At 30.1% G+C, this 23,816-nt stretch overlaps 3 protein-coding genes across 3 annotated transcripts; 1 reads left to right on the forward strand and 2 right to left on the reverse strand.

Annotated features, from left to right (window-relative positions):
• The first annotated feature begins 3,088 nt into the window (after positions 1-3,088).
• Positions 3,089-6,413, forward strand: LOC129902971 (uncharacterized). Its single transcript, XM_055978440.1, has 4 exons — positions 3,089-3,420; positions 3,539-3,654; positions 3,987-4,382; positions 6,071-6,413. Exons 1-4 carry the CDS (start codon positions 3,282-3,284, stop codon positions 6,131-6,133), a joined length of 714 nt encoding a protein of 237 aa, XP_055834415.1. The 5' UTR covers positions 3,089-3,281; the 3' UTR covers positions 6,134-6,413.
• Positions 6,414-7,619: 1,206 nt separating this feature from the next.
• Positions 7,620-8,823, reverse strand: LOC129903316 (uncharacterized). Its single transcript, XM_055978838.1, has 2 exons — positions 8,634-8,823; positions 7,620-8,546 (listed from the first exon to the last, which is right to left on the reverse strand). The coding sequence occupies exons 1-2, from the start codon at positions 8,776-8,778 to the stop codon at positions 7,798-7,800; spliced, it is 894 nt and encodes a 297-aa protein (XP_055834813.1). The 5' UTR covers positions 8,779-8,823; the 3' UTR covers positions 7,620-7,797.
• Positions 8,824-15,115: 6,292 nt separating this feature from the next.
• On the reverse strand, positions 15,116-16,993 carry LOC129903860 (protein ROH1-like). The gene has a single exon (XM_055979376.1). The coding sequence runs from the start codon at positions 16,598-16,600 to the stop codon at positions 15,434-15,436; it is 1,167 nt and encodes a 388-aa protein (XP_055835351.1). The 5' UTR covers positions 16,601-16,993; the 3' UTR covers positions 15,116-15,433.
• Between the last annotated feature and the right edge of the window lie 6,823 nt (positions 16,994-23,816).

Raw genomic sequence — 23,816 nt, forward strand, 5'->3', positions numbered from 1 at the left:
ATATAATTAGTGGACATTACTAGAAACTAGCAAGTGTTTTAGAAGTAGTGCTATTGTCTCATGCGTGTGGCAGATAGAGGTTTGGATTTCTTTTCTGGACCTTATAATCCAGTCATATACCTATGTTTATAATTACTTTCTCACTGTGCTCTACATTTACGTACGTTTGACCTATTTTTTTTGACCTAGCTACTACACATTGAAAATCATTTTGGTCTAATAACTTTGTATACTATAATTTAGACGAGAGTGACTAACTCGAATGATAAACATCACACTTCTTATTTTTAATTTTAAGATTGAGAGTTCGAGTCATCAAAGGAACAAAACGTTTTTACTCACTATAATAAAAATAATTTTTAGCGGCAATAAATATGAATATTAATAAAGAATATTAAAAAATTTTAACGGCATTAGCTAATTGTCATTGAATCTAATATCGTTACAGACTGTAGAGACATTTACGAAAAAATATGAATTACTTTTAAAAAAATATATTTAATAATAAGTAAATTATTGTTATTATTAATTTTTGCTAAAGATAGTATAATAACTTGTCTATTTTGATAAATCAAAAAAAGAGTAATTGACATAGGCAATAATTAACACAGGTCAAATAATACCAAAGGGAGTACCATACTAAGCATTTGCTTGAAAGCATTAACAACCCACAACCTAGTAAAAAGGTAAAATAAACCTAGAACTCCACGAGCAAAGACTCAAATAATTACTCCCTCAACTCAACAGATTTATTATTGATTTGCACAATTTTTAAGAAATTATAAATATAAAGATAATTTTATAATATTACTCTTTGAATATAATAAATATAATAAAATAATAATAATTAATTAATAATAAAAATAAATTAAAAACTAATTTAAAATTATCTCTTAATTTCATAAATTAAACAAATATTATTAAATATTTATTTTTAATATAATGAATAAATATTATTGGATGGAGGAAGTATCATAAATTTAAAAGAATGTACTCAAAGTCTTAAACAAATGGAAATTGGGTTCCCCAGACCCCTATAATAACAAAATAATGGAGTAATAAATTCATAAGCACAAAAGCTAATCATTTTGAAATAATAAACCCCATCATCACCATCTATGCCAAAATCATCATAATTCCATGTTCCACTTTTCCTTAAAATAAAGAATCTTTCCGTTTGTTAAATTATTTATTTTCCGCAGACAAAATCATTATAACTTTTACCGTAAAAACATTAAAAGAAAAACATATTTGTTACTCTATTAACAGTGGAGATAATGGTAAAAAAAAAGAAGCAAATTTGAACTATACTATTTTTTTTATTTTTTTTTAGAGTTTCACACTTCAATCATTAATTGATTTCATTTGTACTTTGAACTATCACAAGTTGTTTCATTTTACTTAATTAAATGCTGAAATAACCATAAGAGTAAAGACAAATAATAAAGTAAAACGGTATAATCTTCGTTCTTATTTATATGATGAAGTTTGAACCATAAGAGTAAAGACAAATAATAAAATAAAGCGATATAATTATTATTTTTATTTATATGATGAAGTTTGACTTGATATGAATTTTAAGAAAAATATCGTCTAAAATAAGTCATAAACATTTGTGTGACTATAAATCATTTTATTAGGGGCAAAATGAAAATTTTAAAATTAAATTTTAACTAAATATAGCAATGTATCATTCCTTTTGAGATTAACCAAAAAGGAAAGTAAATCATATAAATTGGGATAAAATAAATTTTTATGCCATATGGCTAGGGTTGTACATGGACCGGGTTGGTTCGGATTTTTTACAAACCAAAACAAACCATTTGTGTCGGATTATTAAATCTATAAATCAAACCAAACCAATAAAAGTCGGATTTTTCGATATTAATTTTTCTCGAGTTTTTCGGGTTTTTTCAGATTTTTCGGATTTTTCATAGTATCTAATAAAAAACACAGAGCTGGACTTCTTAAAAAGAGCTCTAGTACAAAATATCAACATATAAGATGGAGTGTTTGAAGTTTTAACTTTATAATATAACTTTATAAGATGAACTTTTTTTGTATATTATTTAGATGAGCTTATAAAATCCAAATCTAAATGTAAGAAAGAAAACAAAAATTATGAAAAAAATTAAAAAAATATTTATAAATTACATTTTAATAAATATTTTTATGTATAACATAATTTAAAAGTAGTATATCTATAATCGGGTTGGTTTGGGTTCGGTTTGACTTTTTTTAGTTAAAACCAAACCAACCCTATAATGATCGGGTTTTTTTCCAAACACCAAACCAAGTCAAACCAAATCACTAATCGGGTTTTTTTTCGGTTTGGTTCGGTTTGATGCGGTTTATCGGTTTGCCCTAGTTCCAAGAACCTACTCTCAGTCTAGACGCTTCTTTAACCCATTTAATCCTCCTTACCCTCGTCTCCATCCCCGTCCCCGTCCCTGAGCGATGAGTGTGATAACAAATTTTAATTCTATTTAAAGGAGTTCAGTGAAGAAAGCAAAATTCTTGTTTGAGGGGTTACTTAAAATTTCTCATAATTTAGATGTGCATTCAATAAAATGTATTAAGTTTAAGGAGGCTTTAAACTATTAACTCATCATTTATATATATATATATGACAGTTTAGATAAAAAATGAAAATAACTTATAGTTAATCTAATCAACCTCGATATGTATTTCATATATAGATGGTGATAATTCAAATAGAAAAAAGAAATAACTAATAATTTAATTGTGAAACTTACGAAAAAAATAATTTAAATGTGTTTTTGATTATTAATTCTACACAAAGTTAATACATGTATTTTTTTTAATACACTCTATTTATTTGCTTTATTCATCAATATTAAAATTAACAATAGAAGAATCTTTTTAAAGTTTTATAATATTTATACTTTCAAAAGCATTATTTTAGGAGTACAATGAGGAACGTACATTTAATTAAAATTTTATAAATTAATAAATAATTTTAGATAAATATTTTTAGTATAGTAGATAAGTAATATGATACGGAGAGAGTAGCACATCCCCTACATTTTCAATCACAACACACATTTGTACAGAATTCAAAACAGGTCCCCGTGAAAAGCCCCAACACACTGACAACTCTCTTTAACACCTCTCTATTTTCTCCTCTTTCTTTGTGTACTCTCTTTTTCATCCATTAAATTGCCTTAAAAAGCTACTAAAGCTTACATTATTTGTTACTCTGTTTAATCCCTTTTCTTTCTTTGCTGTCCTCCACTTTGAATTTAGCACCAATTTTCAGTATGGGATTTGTCTCTATGTTTTGGGTGCTCATCTTCATTCTTGGAAGTGTAACATTTCAGCTGTCACAAAGTGCAACTGTATTAGTTGATGGAGTTTCACAATGGAAAAATCCAACAGTACAAATTGGTGATTCCATTAGTAAGTAGTCTTCTTTCTATTATGAACCATTTTCTGTTCTTGGTAGCTTTTTGACTTGACCATAATTTTTACTTGCATTTACCTTAGTTACTCATTTTTTCCATGTTCTTTTGTTCAGTTTTCCAGCATAAGTATGAGTACAATGTGTACATTTTCCAGAACCTGAATGCCTTCAATGTCTGCAATTTCACTCAAGCTACACTTCTTACTAAATCTGATTCCAAGTCCTACACTGTAAGTTCCTCTTTCACTTTCTGTTCATTTGTGTATGTTAAAAGTCTCTTCTTCTTTTTTTTTTGAAAATGCCACTAATTTCTTGAACATATCAAACTTCAATTTTGAAATTGAAAAGGATGTTAGGGAGTTCTTTCATTATCTCCATTATTTCAAGATTCAAGCTTGAATTTACTGAGTGTTAGTTTGTAAGACAAAGTCTCAAAATTCTTGTATATTCCTTCAATTTCTTCAATTTTTTTCAAGATTCACGTCTAGAATTCAAAAGGGTGTTCAAAAATCTGCAGAAAGATTTGATCTTTTTGATTATTTTTTTTCTGATGAATTTGCAGTGGCACCCATCAAGGCCAGGTGTTTTTTACTTCTCATTCAACAATGGGTCCAATGCAGCATGTTTACAAGGCCAAAAACTAGCAATTAAGGTATCTCTTTCAACTCCGGCGGCAAGTCCTGCCTCCTCGCCGGAACATCCACCGGCGGGATCTCCATCAGTGATATCCGGCGGCGTTGTTTCATCTTCTCCGGCATACCCATGGCCGTTTCAGCCACGGGAAGCCACTTCTCCGAGCCCTGCACCGAGTGCTCTGTTCCCTGCAAATGGGCCAATGGTGCCGGAAAAAGGAGGTGTAATTCCGTTTATTAACAGTAATCCGGCGGTTCCACTGCCCACCGGTGAAGTAGACTCTACCACTATCCGCCCTTTGCCAACTTCTCGTTCTAATCACCAGGTAATTCATCAAATTAATATTTTCACTTGGCTACAATTTATGTAATATTATTTGATCAGACACAGACTAAAGTAATATAACAACTTTAAAATTAAAATGTTTTTAATCATGAAAATATGATTTTTTTTGGATATGTCACGTAATTTAAACAGAAAAACTTAGATTTATTCCGTATAGTTTAATGATTTTTAAAATTCTTGATATTAAGAGATCAAGAATTCGGTTAAGTAGTGAGTCATCATGTAAAAAAAAAAAGTAAAAGGTAAAAGAAAGCAAAAGGAATAGTGGTAAAGTTGGCTTAGGATTTTCTTTTTGATGGAAGAAAGTGCTTCATTTGAATTTTGCGGTCCAGATAATATACTTTTTATAGAGGAAATTTTGGACTTTCTTCAGTATTTTATTTTCTATTTATATTTTTTAGGAAAAAATACTTCATATATTTGGTGTTGGAGACATTTAAACGATTATATAATTTTTCTTGAAAAGAGAAAAAGAAAAAACCTTGGACATGGACACCTTATTTTTGCACTCTGCGATTGTGTTTTTTTATCATTCCTTTTTTTGTTCTTTCATTTATTACTTTTATCCTCTTTTTTAACAATTTATTGTTTTTATCCTTTTGTATTCTTTATTAGAAATGACTTTTTTGCTGACATTTTTATTATTTATTTCCTTTTTTTTTATTTTGTTCCTATTTTTTTGTCTGTTTTATCTCTTAAAATTCTCCCCCCCCCCCTTTTTGAGTAGTTTATCTTCTATTTATATTTCTATTCTTTTTTTCTATTTTTGTCTTTATAAAAAAATTAGACTATAACAAAAAATTATTGAAAAAAAATACTAAAATTTAGTTTATTTATTAAATTCTAAATTAATAGAAATATATGTTTATAAATTAATTATCTTTTTTAAATGAAAACAAAATATATATCTAAAACATGACTCTATTTTTGTAATTTGTTTTATTGTAAAAGTTGTTAAAATTATATAAAAATTAAAATAGGAAAACTAAGCTTAAACTCTATTTGTTCATGTTGTAGAAAAAAAATCAATTTCTTTTTTTCATTTGAACAAATGGATATGTCCATATGATATCTTGTCAGAATATTATATATATATCATAGAAGATTGAATAATGCTTTTTAATGTGGGAATAAATTTGTAATATATGATAATACCCTATCATTAAATGATATATATCTTGTGGTATCGCATTGGATTGAGAAGTAACTTTTTCAAGAAATGAACTAGTATAGATACCATGTCAACATATAATATATTCATGTGGATCTGCCCCTAAGTACGATGTAGAAGTAAGTCTACTTATATTATCCTTTTTCATATCATTCGGAAAATTATAGTATGTTATTATTATTGTATTCTACTTATAACATATCTCAATGGGACAAAAATAAACCATTTGGTTCAAAACAAAGGCGAAAAAACATTTTTGGAGAAATATTACAATCATTTTATCAAACAGAAAAAGAGAGAGAGAGATCATTAGGAGATTGATTATTAGCAAGGAAAGTGAAAAGTGATACTTTTTCCCTAATAATGGAGGCTGATGATGATGGTGGTGCTGATTAGATTCACTATTAATTCTAATTTAATTCCTCATTAATGTTTTTAAGTACTTAATTAATTTAATTGTTTTCTAATTTGGGGCTTGTAATTTTTTGAAAATGCAGGTGGTGGGGTTTTCAGCAATTCAAAGAGGTGTGTGCTTTGCAATTTTCTTAATGCTGCTTTAGACAATGCAAAAAGAAAAAAGAGAAAAGTTTGCAATGTAAAAAGAGAAATTCCACTCTTGGGATGTAGTTTTGAATCTAAAGTAGCATTAAAAGGGGGTGATTATCATCATGATTAATAGTACTAGTACTAATATATCATGTAAAATATTGCTATCCTTTGACCCTACTTTGGAATCATTTATTAGCTTTTTCTTCTTTTAGTTTTAGTTTTGGCACCTTATCATTTTACTTCTTTCGATCTGTTTATGTTATCAATTACTACTACTTCCGTTTTAAATTATTTATCGTAATTTTAAAAAATAGTTATATTAAATTATTTCTTTTCTTAGAAGGTTGGGACTTATGGACTAGTACCCCTCGGTGCATTTTCAGTAAGCCTAACCTAAGAGATCATCTCAGGACTCGCATAATGTGAATAAATGAATTTTGGGTCTAACTCAATTTCAAAAATTAGCTCACTAGGGATAATGAAAAATAGATCTCGAACCTATTTTAACCTCGAAAAGTAACTTGTATAAGAAGATTGACAAAGCCCATATAAAGAAATCATTCATCCAATGTGAAACTCTTTGACACATAAAAAACGCTTTTAAAACACCGGTATTAATAAGGCCTAACAAGAATATGTTTGAAGATCCAAGATTGCTATCATCCTTGTAGTGAGCTAAAAGCCCAAGACCAAATGTTAAACTCTTCAAAATTTAATGTATAAAGCCCAATCACCAAGTTAAAAAGTTGATGGCATCTGTTCTTTAAGTACAATGTAGTGAGCTAAGGAGATATTTTAAGAAAAAACTACATGATTACACAAATATTTCTACCATAAATATTAATCCACTTGATAGTTTAAAATAATTACACATTGTCTCACTAACTAATAATTTTGTGCCAGATTTAAAGTTAGATACACTACTGCTTCAGATTTCAAGTCAGATACATGTATCAAAGATATAAGATACATTCCGAAATACAGATAGATAGGGAGAGAGGCGAGCGAGAGTGTCAGTGTATCACACTAGATACATGTATCTGGTATCTCAAATACATTCCAGATACATTCTAAAATACAAATATATAGGGAGAGAGGCGAGCGAGAGAGTCAGTGTATCCCAAATACATGCGAATCACACTAGATATATGTATTTAGGATACTAGATACATTTTGAAATATAAATACATAGGGAGACAAGCGAGCGGGAGAGTTAGTGTATCCTAAATACATGTGAATCACGCTTGGATATAGTGTATTTGGACCAAATTACACCTGCACGTATACGAGATAAATATATTCGAGTGCGGTAGATACATATATCTGGCAAAGTAAATGTGGTACGAAAGGTAATTTCAAAAATCAAAGTGAAGACACATAATTACGATCTAAACTAGTGAAATTTGTGTTGTTTGCTCATATTTTAAAGAGGATTGCAATTTGCAAGGCAGGCTAAAAAAAATAAGGTTTTAAAATATTAAAGGGACACACCTTAAGAAAAAGTGATACAAAGTGCTCATAATAATGATAGGCTTTTTTAGGCTCAATTACAAACTCATAACGACACAACAAATTGAACCTAGTAATCACGAAACTCTATTTTTACAATCAAATGAAAGAAGTAGAAAAAACGAGTTTTAGAAAATAACAACATTCATGCTATGTTGTTAGCCTTTTAACCTTTTCTTTTGTCAGATTGATTCTTAGTTCTGATGAGATGAATGACAAACACAACAAGTGATAATATTAAAGCTGATCCTGCAACAATAGGCACACAAATTTTTGAGCTCCTCTTAGGCACATTGTCATCTTCCTTTTTCCTTGATGTTTCACTAGCTTGATCATCTTTAGATTCATCCCTCGAACTCGATGATTCAGGTTTATCACCAACTACAGAATCTCTGCGATGCTCTCTTTTTTCTTGAATTGTATCGTTTCTATGGATGTTTGAGTCTACATTTGGCATTAATTCATCCTTAACAACGTGTTTTTCGACTACTTCACGTGGTTTTTCAAGGCTCTCTAATACATTCTCCACAATTTCTTTCTCCTTTTTTTGATTTTCCTCTGCTTTTGGCTTATCCATATCTTCTTTAAATGTGACTTTCTTAGGAATCTTGTCACCTACAAGTGGCAAATCTTCATGCTCCTTCACTTCAACTAACTCAATTCCAAGAATCCCTTTTACTTTCTTTGGCATTTTAACAGTCAATATGGATTTATCCTCATCAAATCTAGCCTCAATTTTATCCAAGATAACCCCATCTGGAATCTTGAAAGCCTTACTAAATTTTCTAATTTCTACATCTTTCTTGATCACATTCCACCCTACCATCACAGTTTCTTGAACCGATTTTTCACCCCTTATCACGATTATAGTCCCTTCCTTATTAATATCAACCTTTATGTTATCTTTCATATAACCTATATACAGAGTTTTTCCATATTAGAAGTACAAATGAACATGAAAATGAAAAAAATTACAATGTGTTAGATGAAGTAGAAATTGACCTTTCAAATGGACAGTAAGGATGAACATTGAGTCTGTTTCTATAGACTGGTAAAGAGGGCCACCTCTGTCTTTTGCAAATTGGAATTCTGTAGAGGAGAATTCATCTGCAGGTCTTGTTAGTTTGAGTCCCATTTCCATTTCCATTTTTTCGCTACAACAACTTTGATTTTGCAAGATTTTATTTAAGTCCAAAACAATGCAAATGCATATTATGCTAACATAAACATGAGAGAAAAAGAACATATACTTTGCTTCATGACAAATTATACTTTGATTCAAGGATTATAACTTGTGATAGATGAAAGTTTGTTTTAAAAGTTTTGTCAAAGTTTGATATTAACACGTGAAATTATTGAAAACAACGATAACACACTCAGTGTAATCTCGTAAATGGAGTCTGGAAAGGATGTGCTATGTCTTGTGGGATAGGCAAGCAAAAAGAAAAAAAGGCCTTGTTAAATATTTTATGGAATATATGCACATTGCTTTGGGTCACAAAGCTGAAAGATATATATCGAAGCAATCAAGATATGCAAGCAAATTAATTAAGCTTTCCACAAAATATGTAAATTACATTAAATAGTGCGCATATCTATATATATCACACACAAATTTTCATTTTACAGATATACATGAGATACACGGATCTCATGAGGATATACACTCATGAAATTGTTTTCAACCTCAAGTTTTCAGTTTTAAAACTAGCTCAGAAATTGTCACAAAATTAACATTCAAGATAGCTCCTTAACATGTTTCAAACGAAACTTGATATCAACCGATAAAAATAAACACATTACGCAGATAAAAAAAATAAAATGGAACCAAACTTCAATGGTCTTTAATAATATTTTCAAATTTTTCTTCAAACTCGAGCAATATTTTCAATGATATATTCATATTTTGAAGTTTTAGATTTCATAGTCATGATTTCAATGCTTTTAGGGGTGGGTTGGGGGAGAGGAGTAATTGATGAAGACTGAATATGATGGCAGATTGAGGGTGACTATATGATGCCAATTTTAAGACAAACTGGGATACAATATGCCAAGAAAACAAGAAATTTTTATACTATATAGTTGTTCATCAAATTAATAGCCAATAAATATATATCTTTTTTGACTAATGAGTGTAATTATTTTTGGCGGAGCGATCAAATGTGTAAAAATCCACCCACCCCACCCCCACACAAAGTGACATATGCATGCCAATTTGTCATCAAGACACACTGGCAATGCTATTGGACTTGCACATTTATCCTTAATTGGATTTGACATGCAATATAATGTTGCACACTTTCTTTAACACCAACTTTTTAATAAAACTTGTGGATACTATAAATTGAAGAATGAAGTGATAGGTAACCAACTTAGAAGTTATATCAAATATCAATAAATGACAAGACTATGGGAGTCAGTTTTGATCCATTAGGTTAGCTCAGACTTGGACATTGGTTTCCAAATCCATGTGATGTGCTTGTGTTGGATTTAACTGACTCTCATATGCTCTTGGGCCATCAATATTGTCTGTTCGACCGAGCTTTCGAGAAGGTAAAAAGTGTTTATTTTATAATAAGCGAAACAAAGTAAAAAGATTTTTCATATTGGATAATTTTTGAATCGTGAATAATAAAAAATAAAAATAAAATTGAAGAGAAAGACTGTCACCATCATAGTACTAAAGAGGGAGAAAAAAAACTAACTTTTGGTAATTAAAGCATAATAAAAACTGGTTGCAGAGTTGAAGGGGGAGGGACCTTTTCTCATTTTGGCCTCTCATATACTTTTGGTAGGTATAGAAAATGACAATTCACATTTATTGTAAGTTGGTATATACTTTTATATATCATTGCCCTAAAGGGTGGTTTGATAGAACGCATTAGAGAAAATAATATACATATTATTGATATTATTTAATCTCTTTTTTGGTAGAGTTTTCAATTTCCCGATATATATTAATTATCGTTAGACGTATTAGAGAAACTAATATATATATTATCAATATTATTTTAAAAAAATTTGGTAGAGTTTTCAATTTATCGATATGTATTAGTTATATATATATATATATCTTATTCAGTACAATTGTTATATATAGCAAATCATGACATTGATAAACAATATAGGATATTATTTTTATTCTAATACATCATATTTATTTAATACAACATAACAAGCCAAGCAATTGATGAAAAATAATATTGACATAATTAATTCAGTATTACTTATACACCCTATGTAATACTATTATTACACGCCCTACTAAATGACCCCTAAATGACTTGTCACCATAATAGCCTCTATAACATTAACCATAACAATAATACAATGTTTCTTTATGTTTGGTCAATTATATTGAGAAAGTTAATACTAATGCAACTTTTACAACTAAATCTCTATCTTTTTCTTGATGTAATTTGTCACGTAAAAATATGAATGTTGAATTGTCAAATGAATGAGTAATTGGTATGATACTTTGAATAAAAATAATTTCAAACCAAACATTTCGAATTCTTCTTGTTGGATTACATGCACGAGTTTGTACTTATGTGTAACTATATAATTTATCCCAGTAATTTTGATGATTAGAATTGTTTTGTTTTCTTTCATATCTGGTGCATCTAAAAAATATTTAAAATAATATAAATATCTTATGCTAGCATGTTTTAGTAGTAGTATATATGATGCTCATTCAAATAATAATGACAAAAACACTTCAATCTTAATAGTTCAAAGAGGAAACATTCTTTCAAATAATAATGACAAAAACACTTCTTATTAAAAGAGAAAATATTCAGAGAAATATATGTAGTCTCTTTAACTCTTGCTCTAAAAGGAAATTAAATGGATAAGAAACTTGTGTACATAAATTGAGATCAGACAAATTATTTTTGGGATTAGAATTACAACTTTAATGTTTACACTTCTACCAATTAGGTGCAAATTAAAGTCAAACCATCAACTCAGAAAAAAATATGGAAAAAACATTAAACAATTTTTAAAATAAAGAATTAAAAAAAAACCCAGTCATCGCCACAATGCTTTAGATGTTGCCAATTAGGCAACCCTCAAAAATTAAGAAATTTTACGTTCAATTTTATAAGAATTAATTTGACCAAAATCATATCAAAAGCTATGTATTATTTTATACTCTAAATAATAGGGAGGATGTGCCAACGAATTGAAGACCTTTTGGAATTTAATAAAGGATTCAATGATGTCACGGGGAGAAAAATAATAATAATATAATGTCTCTGGCGTGATTCAATCTATTGTAAATTTTGCAACTTGCAAGTAGCAGTTGAAATGTCCACATGACATTTCTATGAAACTAAAACTTTTTGGCTACTTGTTAGTAATTATGTGTTTTATCTAAATGTTTCTACCTTTTTTATAATTCAAGAAATAGACATTTGAAAACCTTATCTAATCTTACTTGACAAATACAACTCTATTTGAGGGATATAATTATTCATTTTACATGTTTTAAGAACACTTTTGATCTTTTTCCGTTATAGGTATGAATTCTAAATAATCGAGTTACTGAGTTTCAAAATAAAGAACACCAACAAATTCTCACAACTTACTATCTAATTGGTTATAAGGTTTGTGATGAGCTAGACTAGTTATATAGTAAAATTGAAATATTTATCCATTTTTTATTTATTCTAGAAGGAAAATAATTATGATAGCTCATTTATACATGTGTTGGCAATCAATCCCACAATGAGGATGCATGCACTAGTTGTTGGTATTTCGTGCAAGGTAGTTTGGTTAGGTTTCCAATTTTTCTTATACGTATACTAACTTTTGTATTCTAGTCATTCTTTATTAAATTAAGAAGAAAGAGTTTTCAAAAATGGATGAGTTTTCATTCAAAATAAGCTTTTCAAAATAATTGAAATTCAACAATAATAGCATATTCAGAATAATCCCATAAAATAGAGCCTATACTTAACCTCTACTTCAGAAATAGATAGATATATTATTTTCGATATACCATCGACTCAAGGGCAAAATAGTCTAAAACAATATAAATTATAGAAACTAAAAGAAGAGACACAAAATCTGGCATTGAGTTCAATATGGTTAAAACTTAAAATAAAGGAATAATGTCAAAAAGCAATAATTTGGTAGTTACTTCATTTTGTCCTATAGATAGAAGCCATTAATAAAGAACTTCTCCTAGATATTGGAAAAAATATTGAGGTCCACTTTCTTTGTTGCCTTTCATAATTATACATTCAGCCAGCTAATATGTATATATATTTATTTTGGCAATTAAAGCACACCTTCAAAGGACTTGTAGATTCATTCAAGGAAGGCCTCAAATATCTCTCACCACTTAGTGGCCTCTCATTATCCTATTGGTAGCTACTAGTATGTTGCATAATGTCAAATCTTGATTTTTGAACTTATTGATGATGTTAACAAACATGCCAGCCATGATCCAGTTCTCAAAATGAGCAATTAGCTGGCCACAAAGATATCAAAATCTAGAAGGGGTTTGGGGTTGGGGGTAGGGGGAGTTGAGTTCATTTTCTACCATGTTCTCAATGCTTTGACAAATTAAGCAAACATGTGAGATTAAGTTTTTTTTAAGATGGCCCTTTGTTTGTTTACTATGGTATTTGGATCATATCATCAAACTAACGGCCAGATCATGGTTGTTGGAAAAAGTTTCAGTTTTATGACTATATAGTGTAGGAAGGCGTGAAGGATGCGGATTAGGGTAGAACGTTGGTAATTTTGTTATCCATTCATATTATTAGTCATTGTATTGCTTCTGTAGTTTATTTTTGTCCTTCGATTTTTGTTACTATCTGTTGTTTTTGTACCTTGATAATCATATTATTTTGTTGTAGTTTCTGTTCTGTTACTATCTGTTGTTTTTGTTATTATCTGTTATTTCTTTTACTTCCAATACTTTCTTTTCGAAAATAATTTTCCTTGAACCGAGGATTTATCAGAAAATAGTCTCTATAGCTCGAGGTAAGATATGCGTACACCTCCCCCCCAAACTCCAAGGATATGTTGTTGTAGTGTATACAATTTTTATAATAAAAGGGTGATTTACAAGAAACAAATAACTTTGCATACCAAGTCTGATATAATTATTTGGATAATTGAATCATAACCTGTTTCCAGCACCCATTGTTCTTGACCCAAATTACACTATATTTTCATATTAAAAACTATTAGTAAATACTACTTTCCTCCATTCCACATTAAGTGAATTTTTGAGAGACTTTTCATTGTTCAAAATAATTGAATTGTTCAAGGTTCAAGATAGATGTTTGAAACTTTTTTCATATTTGCCCTTTCATTTATTGAGGTTTTATATTTTCTAGTAAATAAATCACACTACTTACAAAGTTATATTTATGATTTTATAAAGGACAATAATAACAGATATGATTCAAATTATGTCTTTTAATGTTTTTCTTAATATGAGGATCCCTGATCTTCCCAACTGTGAAAGATGGTTTCACTAATTGCCAATTTACATAGTGTACTTTTTAAGAGTTTTAACAGACCTAATATCCCTTTTAAGAATATGATTTTTCACACTAATCCCTTCCAACAAAATAGAAAAGTTGCTCTAACTTATGCACATGAATTGAAACAAAGAACAAGAAAAGAAAGTAATGTTAGTCTTACCAGACACATTTATTCACACAAAAGAATTAGCAAACGTGGCTTCCATAAATGAAAACATTGTCCAAGTCAACAAGAAAGCCAGAGTTTTGACCAAAATCACAATTGTTTAAGATTTTCATGAAAGATGAGAAAATGTAGAAAACAACTGCAAACTCAGAGAAACTATTGTCAAACAAACCTTTTAATAATAATACTAACTCATTAATCAAATAGACACACACTCCATGACAAAGCCAGCTCTAATGTCAGAACAAAAACAAAATTGAACCAACAAAGGCAACTCCAAAAGTATCAATGTATTGGGATTGCAAAAGAATTGTCTTTGATTTACGATATAATGAGACTGAATATAAAAATGACCATTCCAGAGGATGAGTGGTCAAGTGATGAACAGAGAAACAACCCTATAAAATAGAAAATGACAAACCATAAGGAAAAAAACTATTTGGAGAAAATGTCCAAACTGAACAGTCAACAATGACATTCCTTTATACTGTAAAATAACTCAATTCACTAAGCTTCATAAGAGGAGAAGGGAGAAAGTCATAAAATATAAACTTGGCATTATCATTGACATGCTTAAAAGAAAATGTCAAACAAGATGATAGAAACAGAGTGACAATGAATGATTTTAACACCTTTATCCCAGAAAAATTGTAATTAAATGGCAACAACAATGACAGTGTAATTCCACGAATGGTTTCTGGTGTATAGGCAGACTTACCCTATCTTGTGAAGTTAGAGACTATTCCGAAATGTACCAAATATATAGCAAGGTTGCAAGCAACAATAACTAAAAGAAACTGAAAAAGGAAACTCAGTTAAAGAGTTAAAAAGCAAACTTAACTCAGAAGTGATTATACAATCCCAAACAAGATGAATATCACCAAAAATGGACCAAAGATCCATTTTTTCCCCCTAATTTCTTTACATATATGAAGTGAAAATATACGATTTTTACCTCTTTAAAATACTTATTTTTCTGGCACATTGCAGCACCATTAACCAGTCTTCTCCCTCCTCTTCTCATCTAAAAAAGAAAGTCCAAAAAAGAAAAGAACAAAAGGGGAAAATCTATATATCATATTATCCTCATATTCTAAATAGATGGCTTCCCAGCAATGCAACATAATAGTTTGTCACTCATGATTTCCTCGTCCAATAGAGTCGAGGCCTTCAGTCCTGCTCCGAACGATCCTATGGAAAACTTCTCTGACCTGGCGCTCTAAAGGGTCTAATCCATTCTTTAGACCATCATAGACAAGCCCAAGTTCATGAACTCTTTGCTTCACTTCTCCATCTTTTTCCTCTGTGATTGGGAAGTGAACGGTATCGATCAATTCGTTCATGTGGTGAGCGCATTTCTCCATCTCATGAATCTCCTTCAACAATCCACAAGCATTTCTACGATCCCTCTTCTTTGATTCATCTAAAATCCTTTCGTGGAGGGATAGGATTGGGACGGCCCAAACGAATTGCCTAGCGACATAAAAATGTGTCTGCAGGCCACGGTCCTGGCAAGGTATTGCAGCCACAAGTGCCCACATTACAAAGTATAACACATAACTCATGGTGAAAACAGCCAAGGCTAATCCATTGGTAGCAATTATTTCATTACTTTTTGGAGCAACTAAATTGTTACCAATTGCTTGGAGCTGTCTAGCAGCAGACCAATTCCTAGAAACACTCCACGACAACGATCTAAAATGCCCTAAAGACTTATGATCATTCTGAGTATTGTTTCGCCCAAAGGACCTGTTTCTATGGGCAACAGATGTATTAGACTCCTTCTCATCAAGCATACCAATTGCAAAATCAATCAAGGCCTTCTTGGCACGGCGAAATTGACCTTCACCAACACACCTCTGATTTTCCAATGCACAAAGAACAATCTCCAACTGCTTTTGCCACTGCTTGATCTGCTCAATTCCATCCCTTATCGCGTTACAAACATCCAACCCCTTCACACTCCTATCGAAATATTCAGTAACGTAACGGTCCATTGGAGGTTTGTTAAAGTTAGCAGTGTTGTTGAACAAAATGGACCTGAATTGCTCCTGACAACAGAGGAACACATCCAACAGCTTACGGATCCACGGAACGGAAAGCAGTTGATCAGAATCAACAGAAGCCAATTCATTGAAACGTTCAGCTACTTGTTTTTGGTAAGCTTCAAGTTCCAGCTCTTGGCTAGTGGCTTCATGAGCAGATTCCATGGAATGCACCTGATCACGGCGCATACTCAAAAGAGACCTTCCAAAATTTGTGAAAGATGCAGATGCCCCTTGATAATCTGTAACTGGCATTTCTAAGATTACTTTTTCTTTTCACATGAAACAGTCGAAAAAAAATCAGGAAAAAATTCAAATCCCAAAAGACGGCAGATGAAAAAGAAAACCTTAAATTAAAATCCCCAAAGCACAAACCAAATAGAAATGAAACAATCCCAGGTCAAAAGATTCAAACTTTAAGAAAATTAGAGCTAACCCACTGAAAATAGGATCAAGAATTGCTGGAAATGACAAAGAAAATGGGCACAACAGAAGAAAAATCCCAATATTCTTGAAAAAGGTCGATTAAAATAAAAAACAGATGGCTAACACAGAATCAAGAATTTGAGTGGACAAGGGAGAGAAGAGACATGTAAGAAGACAAAGTCACAAAGGCAAAGAAAGAGGATGTTTTTGGGAACCCTAACAGGAGGAAAACGCCCTTATATTGTGGTCGATTTGGACCGCGTATATGGGTTTGTTGGAAAATTTAAAAACAAAAACGATGAAAGAGAAATTTCAATGATTGTAAAAATTGTAAATTATCAAAAAGGTACTTCCACCAAATTTAATGGAAAAATAAAATCAAAACTATTGTTAATTAAAGAGCTCGTTTGGATGATTATTTGACAAGCTTTTAAGTGTAAAAATTATTATAAAATATTAAGTTAGTGAATGCTCCATATAATAAATCTTCCCACTTAATGGTTAATGGCCAATTTCTTTTGGGTTTTTCGTTATCTTTTCAGCTATACTTTGGTTATAAATAGTCTTTTTACAGTGTGTAATAAAACACACACAGATACTCAATTCTCTCAACTCTCTTTTTTTTTACTCAATTCTCTCAACTCTCTTTTTTTTACTATCTCTCTTTCTTATTAATTTGCGAAGTTAGTTTGTTTTATAACACGTTATTAGCACAAGTCTCCATCACTTTGAGCTATTTTTAAAAGGTAACAAAAGGGTAAGAATTTTATTTATTTAAAATATCTAATATCTCTAAATTTGAATTTAAGTCTCTTTATATATCTGAAAAAGGCTACTCATCATGGGCACTAGATACCGAAATATACCTAGAATTGATGGGTCTGGCAGACACCATCAAGGATGACAATAAGACATCTAGTCAAGACCGTACCAAAATCATGATATTTCTCCGCCACCATCTTGACGAGGGATTAAAATTACAGTATCTCACATTAAAAGACCCCCTTAAAATGTAGAAAAATCTAAAAAAAAAAGATATGACCACTTGAAGTTGGTCATCCTTCCACAGGCACGTCATGATTGGCTCAATTTGAAACTAATGAATTTTAAAAATATAACTGAAAATAATTTTGTCTTGTTTAGAATTATAGCACAGTTAAATTTATGCGGAGAAGAAATCACTGAGCAAGACAAACTTGAAAAAACATACTCCACATTTCCACCCGCGAATATGCTCCTGCAGCAGCAATATCGCGAAAAGAATTTTAAAAAATATTCTGAATTACTTTCTCACTTTCCTATTGCTGAACAGCATAACGAACTGTTAATGAAAAATTATGATAGTCGGCCTGTTGGTTCTTTGCCACTCTCTGAAGTGAATCAGGCAAATTATAACCAACGAAAATGAGGTCATGGCCCCAGTCGTGGTCGAATAAAAAACTATAATCATGATGCTCGTCTGGCATCGAGAAATGATGAGCAATACAAAAAAAGAGTGAAAAGCAAGAAGTTATACCAAAGAAAAATTCAGAAAGTATATATCATAGATGTGGAGGTATGGGGCACTGGTCACAGACTTGCCGATCATCTAAACGTCTAGTTCAGCTATATCAGGCATCCTTGAAGAGAGCAGAAAATAATCCAGAGACAAACTTTATCTGTGAAGACAATATTGAGCCTATGCATTTGGATGTAGCTAGTTTCTTCAATTTCCCAGAAAGAAATATGAATATTGATAAGCCTAATAATATTTAAATAATTTTCTTTTCATTTGTCTGTACTAAATAATATGTTTATATTTTTCTAATTCATGTAAATAAATAAAATTTGTATAATGAGTCATGTTTTAATTATAATGTTTACTTTATTTCTTTTTGAAGAAAAATATGAATATGCCTCATATTTTGTTTGAATCAATGATCAATCACGATGATATTTATGTCAATGATAGTGGAATGACTCATGCCATTTTTAAAGACGAGAAATATTTTTCCTACTTGCTTAAAAGAAAAGCAAATGTTACTATAATTTTTGATAATTCAAAAATGATTGAACGCTCCAAAAGAGCTACTATATTTTTAAATAAGGGGACAAAAATTATTCTAGAAGATGTATTGTTCTCTTCTAAATCCCCAAGAAACTTGTTAAGTTTTAAAGATATCCGCAAAAACGGATATCATGTTGAGATACTAAATGAAATGAATATTGACTATCTTGGTATAACCAAGAGTGTCTCCAGCTAAAAATATATTTTGAAAAAATTATCAACTTTATCATCTGACCTATATTATGCAGAAATTAGTGCAATTGAAGCACATTTGATCATAAACCAGAAGTTTACTGATCTAAATACATTTGTGCTATGGCATGATCGTCGGTTTGCAGATTGTCGGTTTGATAAAATAATTTTTCTGCAATTAGGGAGAGAGAAAACAAAACTCAGAAGTGAAAGAGAAATTACATGGAAAGTTTAATCACAATCTCATTTTGACCCACGTACCCGCACATGTGAGCAGGAGGTTCAGAAGATCATCCACTTACAGAAAATAGCAAATCAAATGTCAAATGCATTTACTGATTTGAAACGGATAACTAAGTCACATATCCCTGCAGTGAATGCGTCTATCTGGATTGATATCCTAAAAGGATCATCTACTAGTATCATAGCTTCTGAATCTCAAACACGCCTGAAGCGTGGTAGACCATTGGTTCAAAGGATAAAAATCCTAAAAAGAGAAGTATGGAAAATAATAAAGATGATACTACAAAAGAACCTCCTGTAGAAGGTCAAGATTTGAGTAATCCTGATATTCTTGAAGAAATCAGTGAACTCGAAACTCAAGTGAATGAAGAACTTTCAATAAGTTCTACCGGTGATGAGATAAATTTAGATCAATCAAAAATTACAATAGATAATGTTTTTGCATATAATGTTGCACTTAACCTCATGCAAGATAGTGAAAGTCTTGAGCCTAAATCCGTCAAAGAATGTCGACGTAGATGTGATTGGCCAGAATGACAAAAGGTAATTCAATCACTTGCTAAACGTGAGGTTTTGGACATGTAGTCCAAACCCCTAAAGGAGTAAAATCAGTTTGCTATAAATTGATTTTTGTTCAAAAACAAAATGAGATAAATAAAATTGTAGGATAGAAGGCACGCCTTGTTGCACAAGGATTCTCTCAAAGACCCGGATCAACTATGAAGAAACATATTCACCTGTTATAGATGAAATAACTTTTCGATATCTCATCAATTTAGCTATATATAAAAAATTTGAAATACATCTAATGGATGTAATTACAGCTTACCTTTATGATTCACTTGATAATGAAATTTACATGAAAATTCAGAAGGATTAAAACTGCCTCAAGCATGTACTAAGTCTCGGGAGATGTACTCAATCAAATTGTAAAGATCATTATATGGTATGAAACAATCAGGGCGTGTGTAGTATAATCGCCTTAGTGAGTACTAGATAAATGAAGGTTATATAAATGATGTCATTTGTCTCTGTATTTTTAATAAAAAACAGAATCAGAGTTTGTTATACTCGTCGTTTCTGTTGATGACATAAATCTTATTGAAGCCCCTAAAGAGGTTCAAAAGGCGATTGAATATCTAAAGAAAGAATTTGACATGAAGGATCTTGAAAAGACAAAACTTTGTCTGGGTCTGCAAATTGAACATTAAGCAGATGGAGTTTTTGTCCACTAATCTGCCTATACTGAAAAAATCTTAAAACAATTTTACATAGACAAACTACATCCATTAAGTACTCCAATGGTTGTTCGATCACTTGAAGTAGATAAAGATCCATCTCGACCTCCAAAAGAGAATGAAGAACTTCTTGGTCCTAAAGTACCATATCTTAGTGCTATTTGTGCACTTATGTATCTTGCTAACGCAACTAGGCCTGATATAACATTGGCGGTTAATTTGCTGGCAAGGTATAGTTCATCCCCAACGCGAAGACATTGAAACGGTATCAAGCATATTTTGCAATACCTAAAGGGTACCATTAATATGAGTTTGTTTTATACTAACAAATGTTATGCAGCCTTATTAGTTATGCAAATGCATGTTATTTATCAAACTCACATAAACCCAGAACTCAAACAGGCTATCTATTATATACGGAGGAACTGCTATATTATGGCGATCTACAAAGCAGTCTATTGTTGCTACTTCCTCAAATCATGCTGAAATAATAGCAATTCATGAAGAAAATAGAGAATGTATGTGGTTGATATCGATGATACAGTTCATCAAAGAAAGATGCATCCTGAAAAATAATGTCAAAATAACCACAGTAATATTCGAAGACAATGTCGCGTGCATAGCTCAATTGAAAGGTAGATTCATAAAAGGAGACAGAACGAAACATATTTCACCAAAATTATTCTTCACACATAATCTCCAGAAGAATTGTGATATTGATGTACAATAAGTTCGTTCGAGTGATAATCTTGCAGATTTATTCACAAAAGCATTACTAACATCACTTTTGAGAAGCTAAGGTATAAGATTGGAATGCCTCGTCTCCAAAATATCAAATGAAGTTTTCATCAGGGGGAGTAAAATACGCGTTGTACTCTTTTTTCCTTAACCAAGGTTTTGTCCTATTGGGTTTTCCTGGTAAGGTTTTGAATGAGACAACAATTAAGCCGTATGATTAGATATGTGCACTCTTTTTTCTTCACTAGGCTTTTTTCCACTGGATTTTTTCTAGTAAGATTTTAACGAGGTACAACACCTATGGATGTTCAGGATAACGATATATATTTTTTCTTTCACTAGAATTTTTCTTTTACATTAACATAAAAAGGGGAGTATTATAAAATACTAAGATAGTGGATGCTCCATATAACAAATGGGCCCCACTTAATGCTTATCTTCTTAGCTGCACTTTGGTTATAAATAACCCTTTTGTAGTGTGTAATGAAACACACACAGGTACTCAATTCTCTCAACTCTCTCTTTTTCTCTTACTATCTTGCTAAGTTAGTTTATTTTATAACAAAAATATTTTTTTAAGCATTGAAACTAATATTATAAATAAACAATTGTGGTTACTTTGATGATTTGTATGTGTCTTTTTTGTTTAAATAAAAAAGTGATCTAATTAAATATAAGCAACTATTATGTTTGATAAAAAAAGCATATGAACTATTTCTGTTAAAATATTTTTAATAAAAAATATAAAATTTAAAAATATCTTTGTTAAAAAGGAAAAAGAAATGAGAAATGATGGATATAAGGTGAAGTTGAAAAGTCATAAGATATGCCGATTGAGCTTATAAGTATTTTGGTTACTTTTTTAATCGCTTATAAATAAATTAACAAAATGTTTACAAATTATTTTGATAAATTTATAAGCTTCGCCAAATATTGTCTAAGTTAGTGTTTGATCATATATTTTGAATTAGATATAAAAAAATTATATTTAAATATTTATTTGATCATAAAATTTATTTAGATTTTAAAATTTTGATATTTAAATATTTTTTAAATTCCCAAATGGCTCAGACAAGTTTTTGAATATCTGAAAAATCCACTCACAAAATTGCAATTTTTTTTTTAGTAAAAATGCATGTTCACATACAACTTCAAAATCAGAAAATCAAATTTTTAATTTTAATTTTAATTTCAAAATATATGATTAAACGGAAGCTTAAGTATTATTAATTAGGCTGTAAATAAAAATTTTGGTTTAAATTTAGCTTAACACGTACTATCACACGCAAGGGACGCGTATCATCTTCAATTAAGATGGGCCAATGAAGAACGTGTAACATAAATTTCAAAAAGAAGAATCTATGATATTGACTTTTATCCATTGGATTTACTTTATTTGTTTGATCTGAGGGTGTAAAATAAATAAAATATCTACTAACTATTATTTAGCTGACAGAGTCTTGTGAAACATATGATAGGATCAAAGATAATAGAAATTAGTTAGTCATACGTTTCATAATTAAAATATTTTAAAATGTTGAAAAAGATGCAGTATCAAAAAAATATTTAATCTTTAAATGTCATTATCTTAAAACGAGAGGAGTATTCTTCCACTCCGTTTTAATTATCGTACTTACTAAAAATAACATATTTAAAATAGTTTTTATTTTAAAAATCAAGACATATTCATGCTGTGCAATTTTAACTATCATTTTGGCTCAAAATAGTCGCTTTAACTAATTTAAAATTAACGTTCAAAATTATTTTCAACTATATCCTTTTATATATATATGTAAGAAATACCTCCTCCAGCCCGACGTCCCATATTAAGTGATATTTTTACTATTTCATTTTGATTTAAATAAGTGGTGTTTTACATAATAAAAAAATATTAATTATTTTCTTTCAAATTTACCACTATTTAGTCAAGTGATTTTGTGCAACCAAAAAACAATATTAAATAGGTACTACTCCCTCAGTACCAACCTATGCGACACATGTTTCTTTTAAAATTTATCTCAAAAAGGGTCACATTTTTATAATTGAAAATACTTAGCTCTAAAAAATTTACTTTTATTCTTAAAAAAATTATTTAGAGTCAAATAAATATCTAAGGTTTATTTTAAATCACATATTTTAAAAGTCATTTATTTTTTCTTAAACTCTATATCAAGTCAAATGATGTTACATAAATTTGGACTGACGGAGTATTTAATAAAAATAAATTGGTAAAAAATATTTCTCACTTTTTAGAAATGACAAATTTCTTAAGTAATGTGCTCAAACTAGAAGCATCACTTAATATAGGTTGGAGGGAATATTTCTTTTTAATATTGTTCAATTACGAGTAATAAATAAGAACAACTTAATAAATTATACCTTATATTTTTTTTAATGTGCATGAAGAAGACTATAATAACAATTAAAATGGGACAAAGAGAGTAATTAATTGAGTATTAGTATTAAATTAAATTAAAGAATAAATAAAAACAATTTGATAATTTAATCAAATTATTTTTAAAAAATTTAATATTTTTGAGAGAGTATTAAATAAACATGAATGAATGTGTATAAAATATATGGAGAT

This window comes from Solanum dulcamara, chromosome 9, assembly GCF_947179165.1.
Source record: "Solanum dulcamara chromosome 9, daSolDulc1.2, whole genome shotgun sequence".
Taxonomy (NCBI): domain Eukaryota; kingdom Viridiplantae; phylum Streptophyta; class Magnoliopsida; order Solanales; family Solanaceae; genus Solanum; species Solanum dulcamara.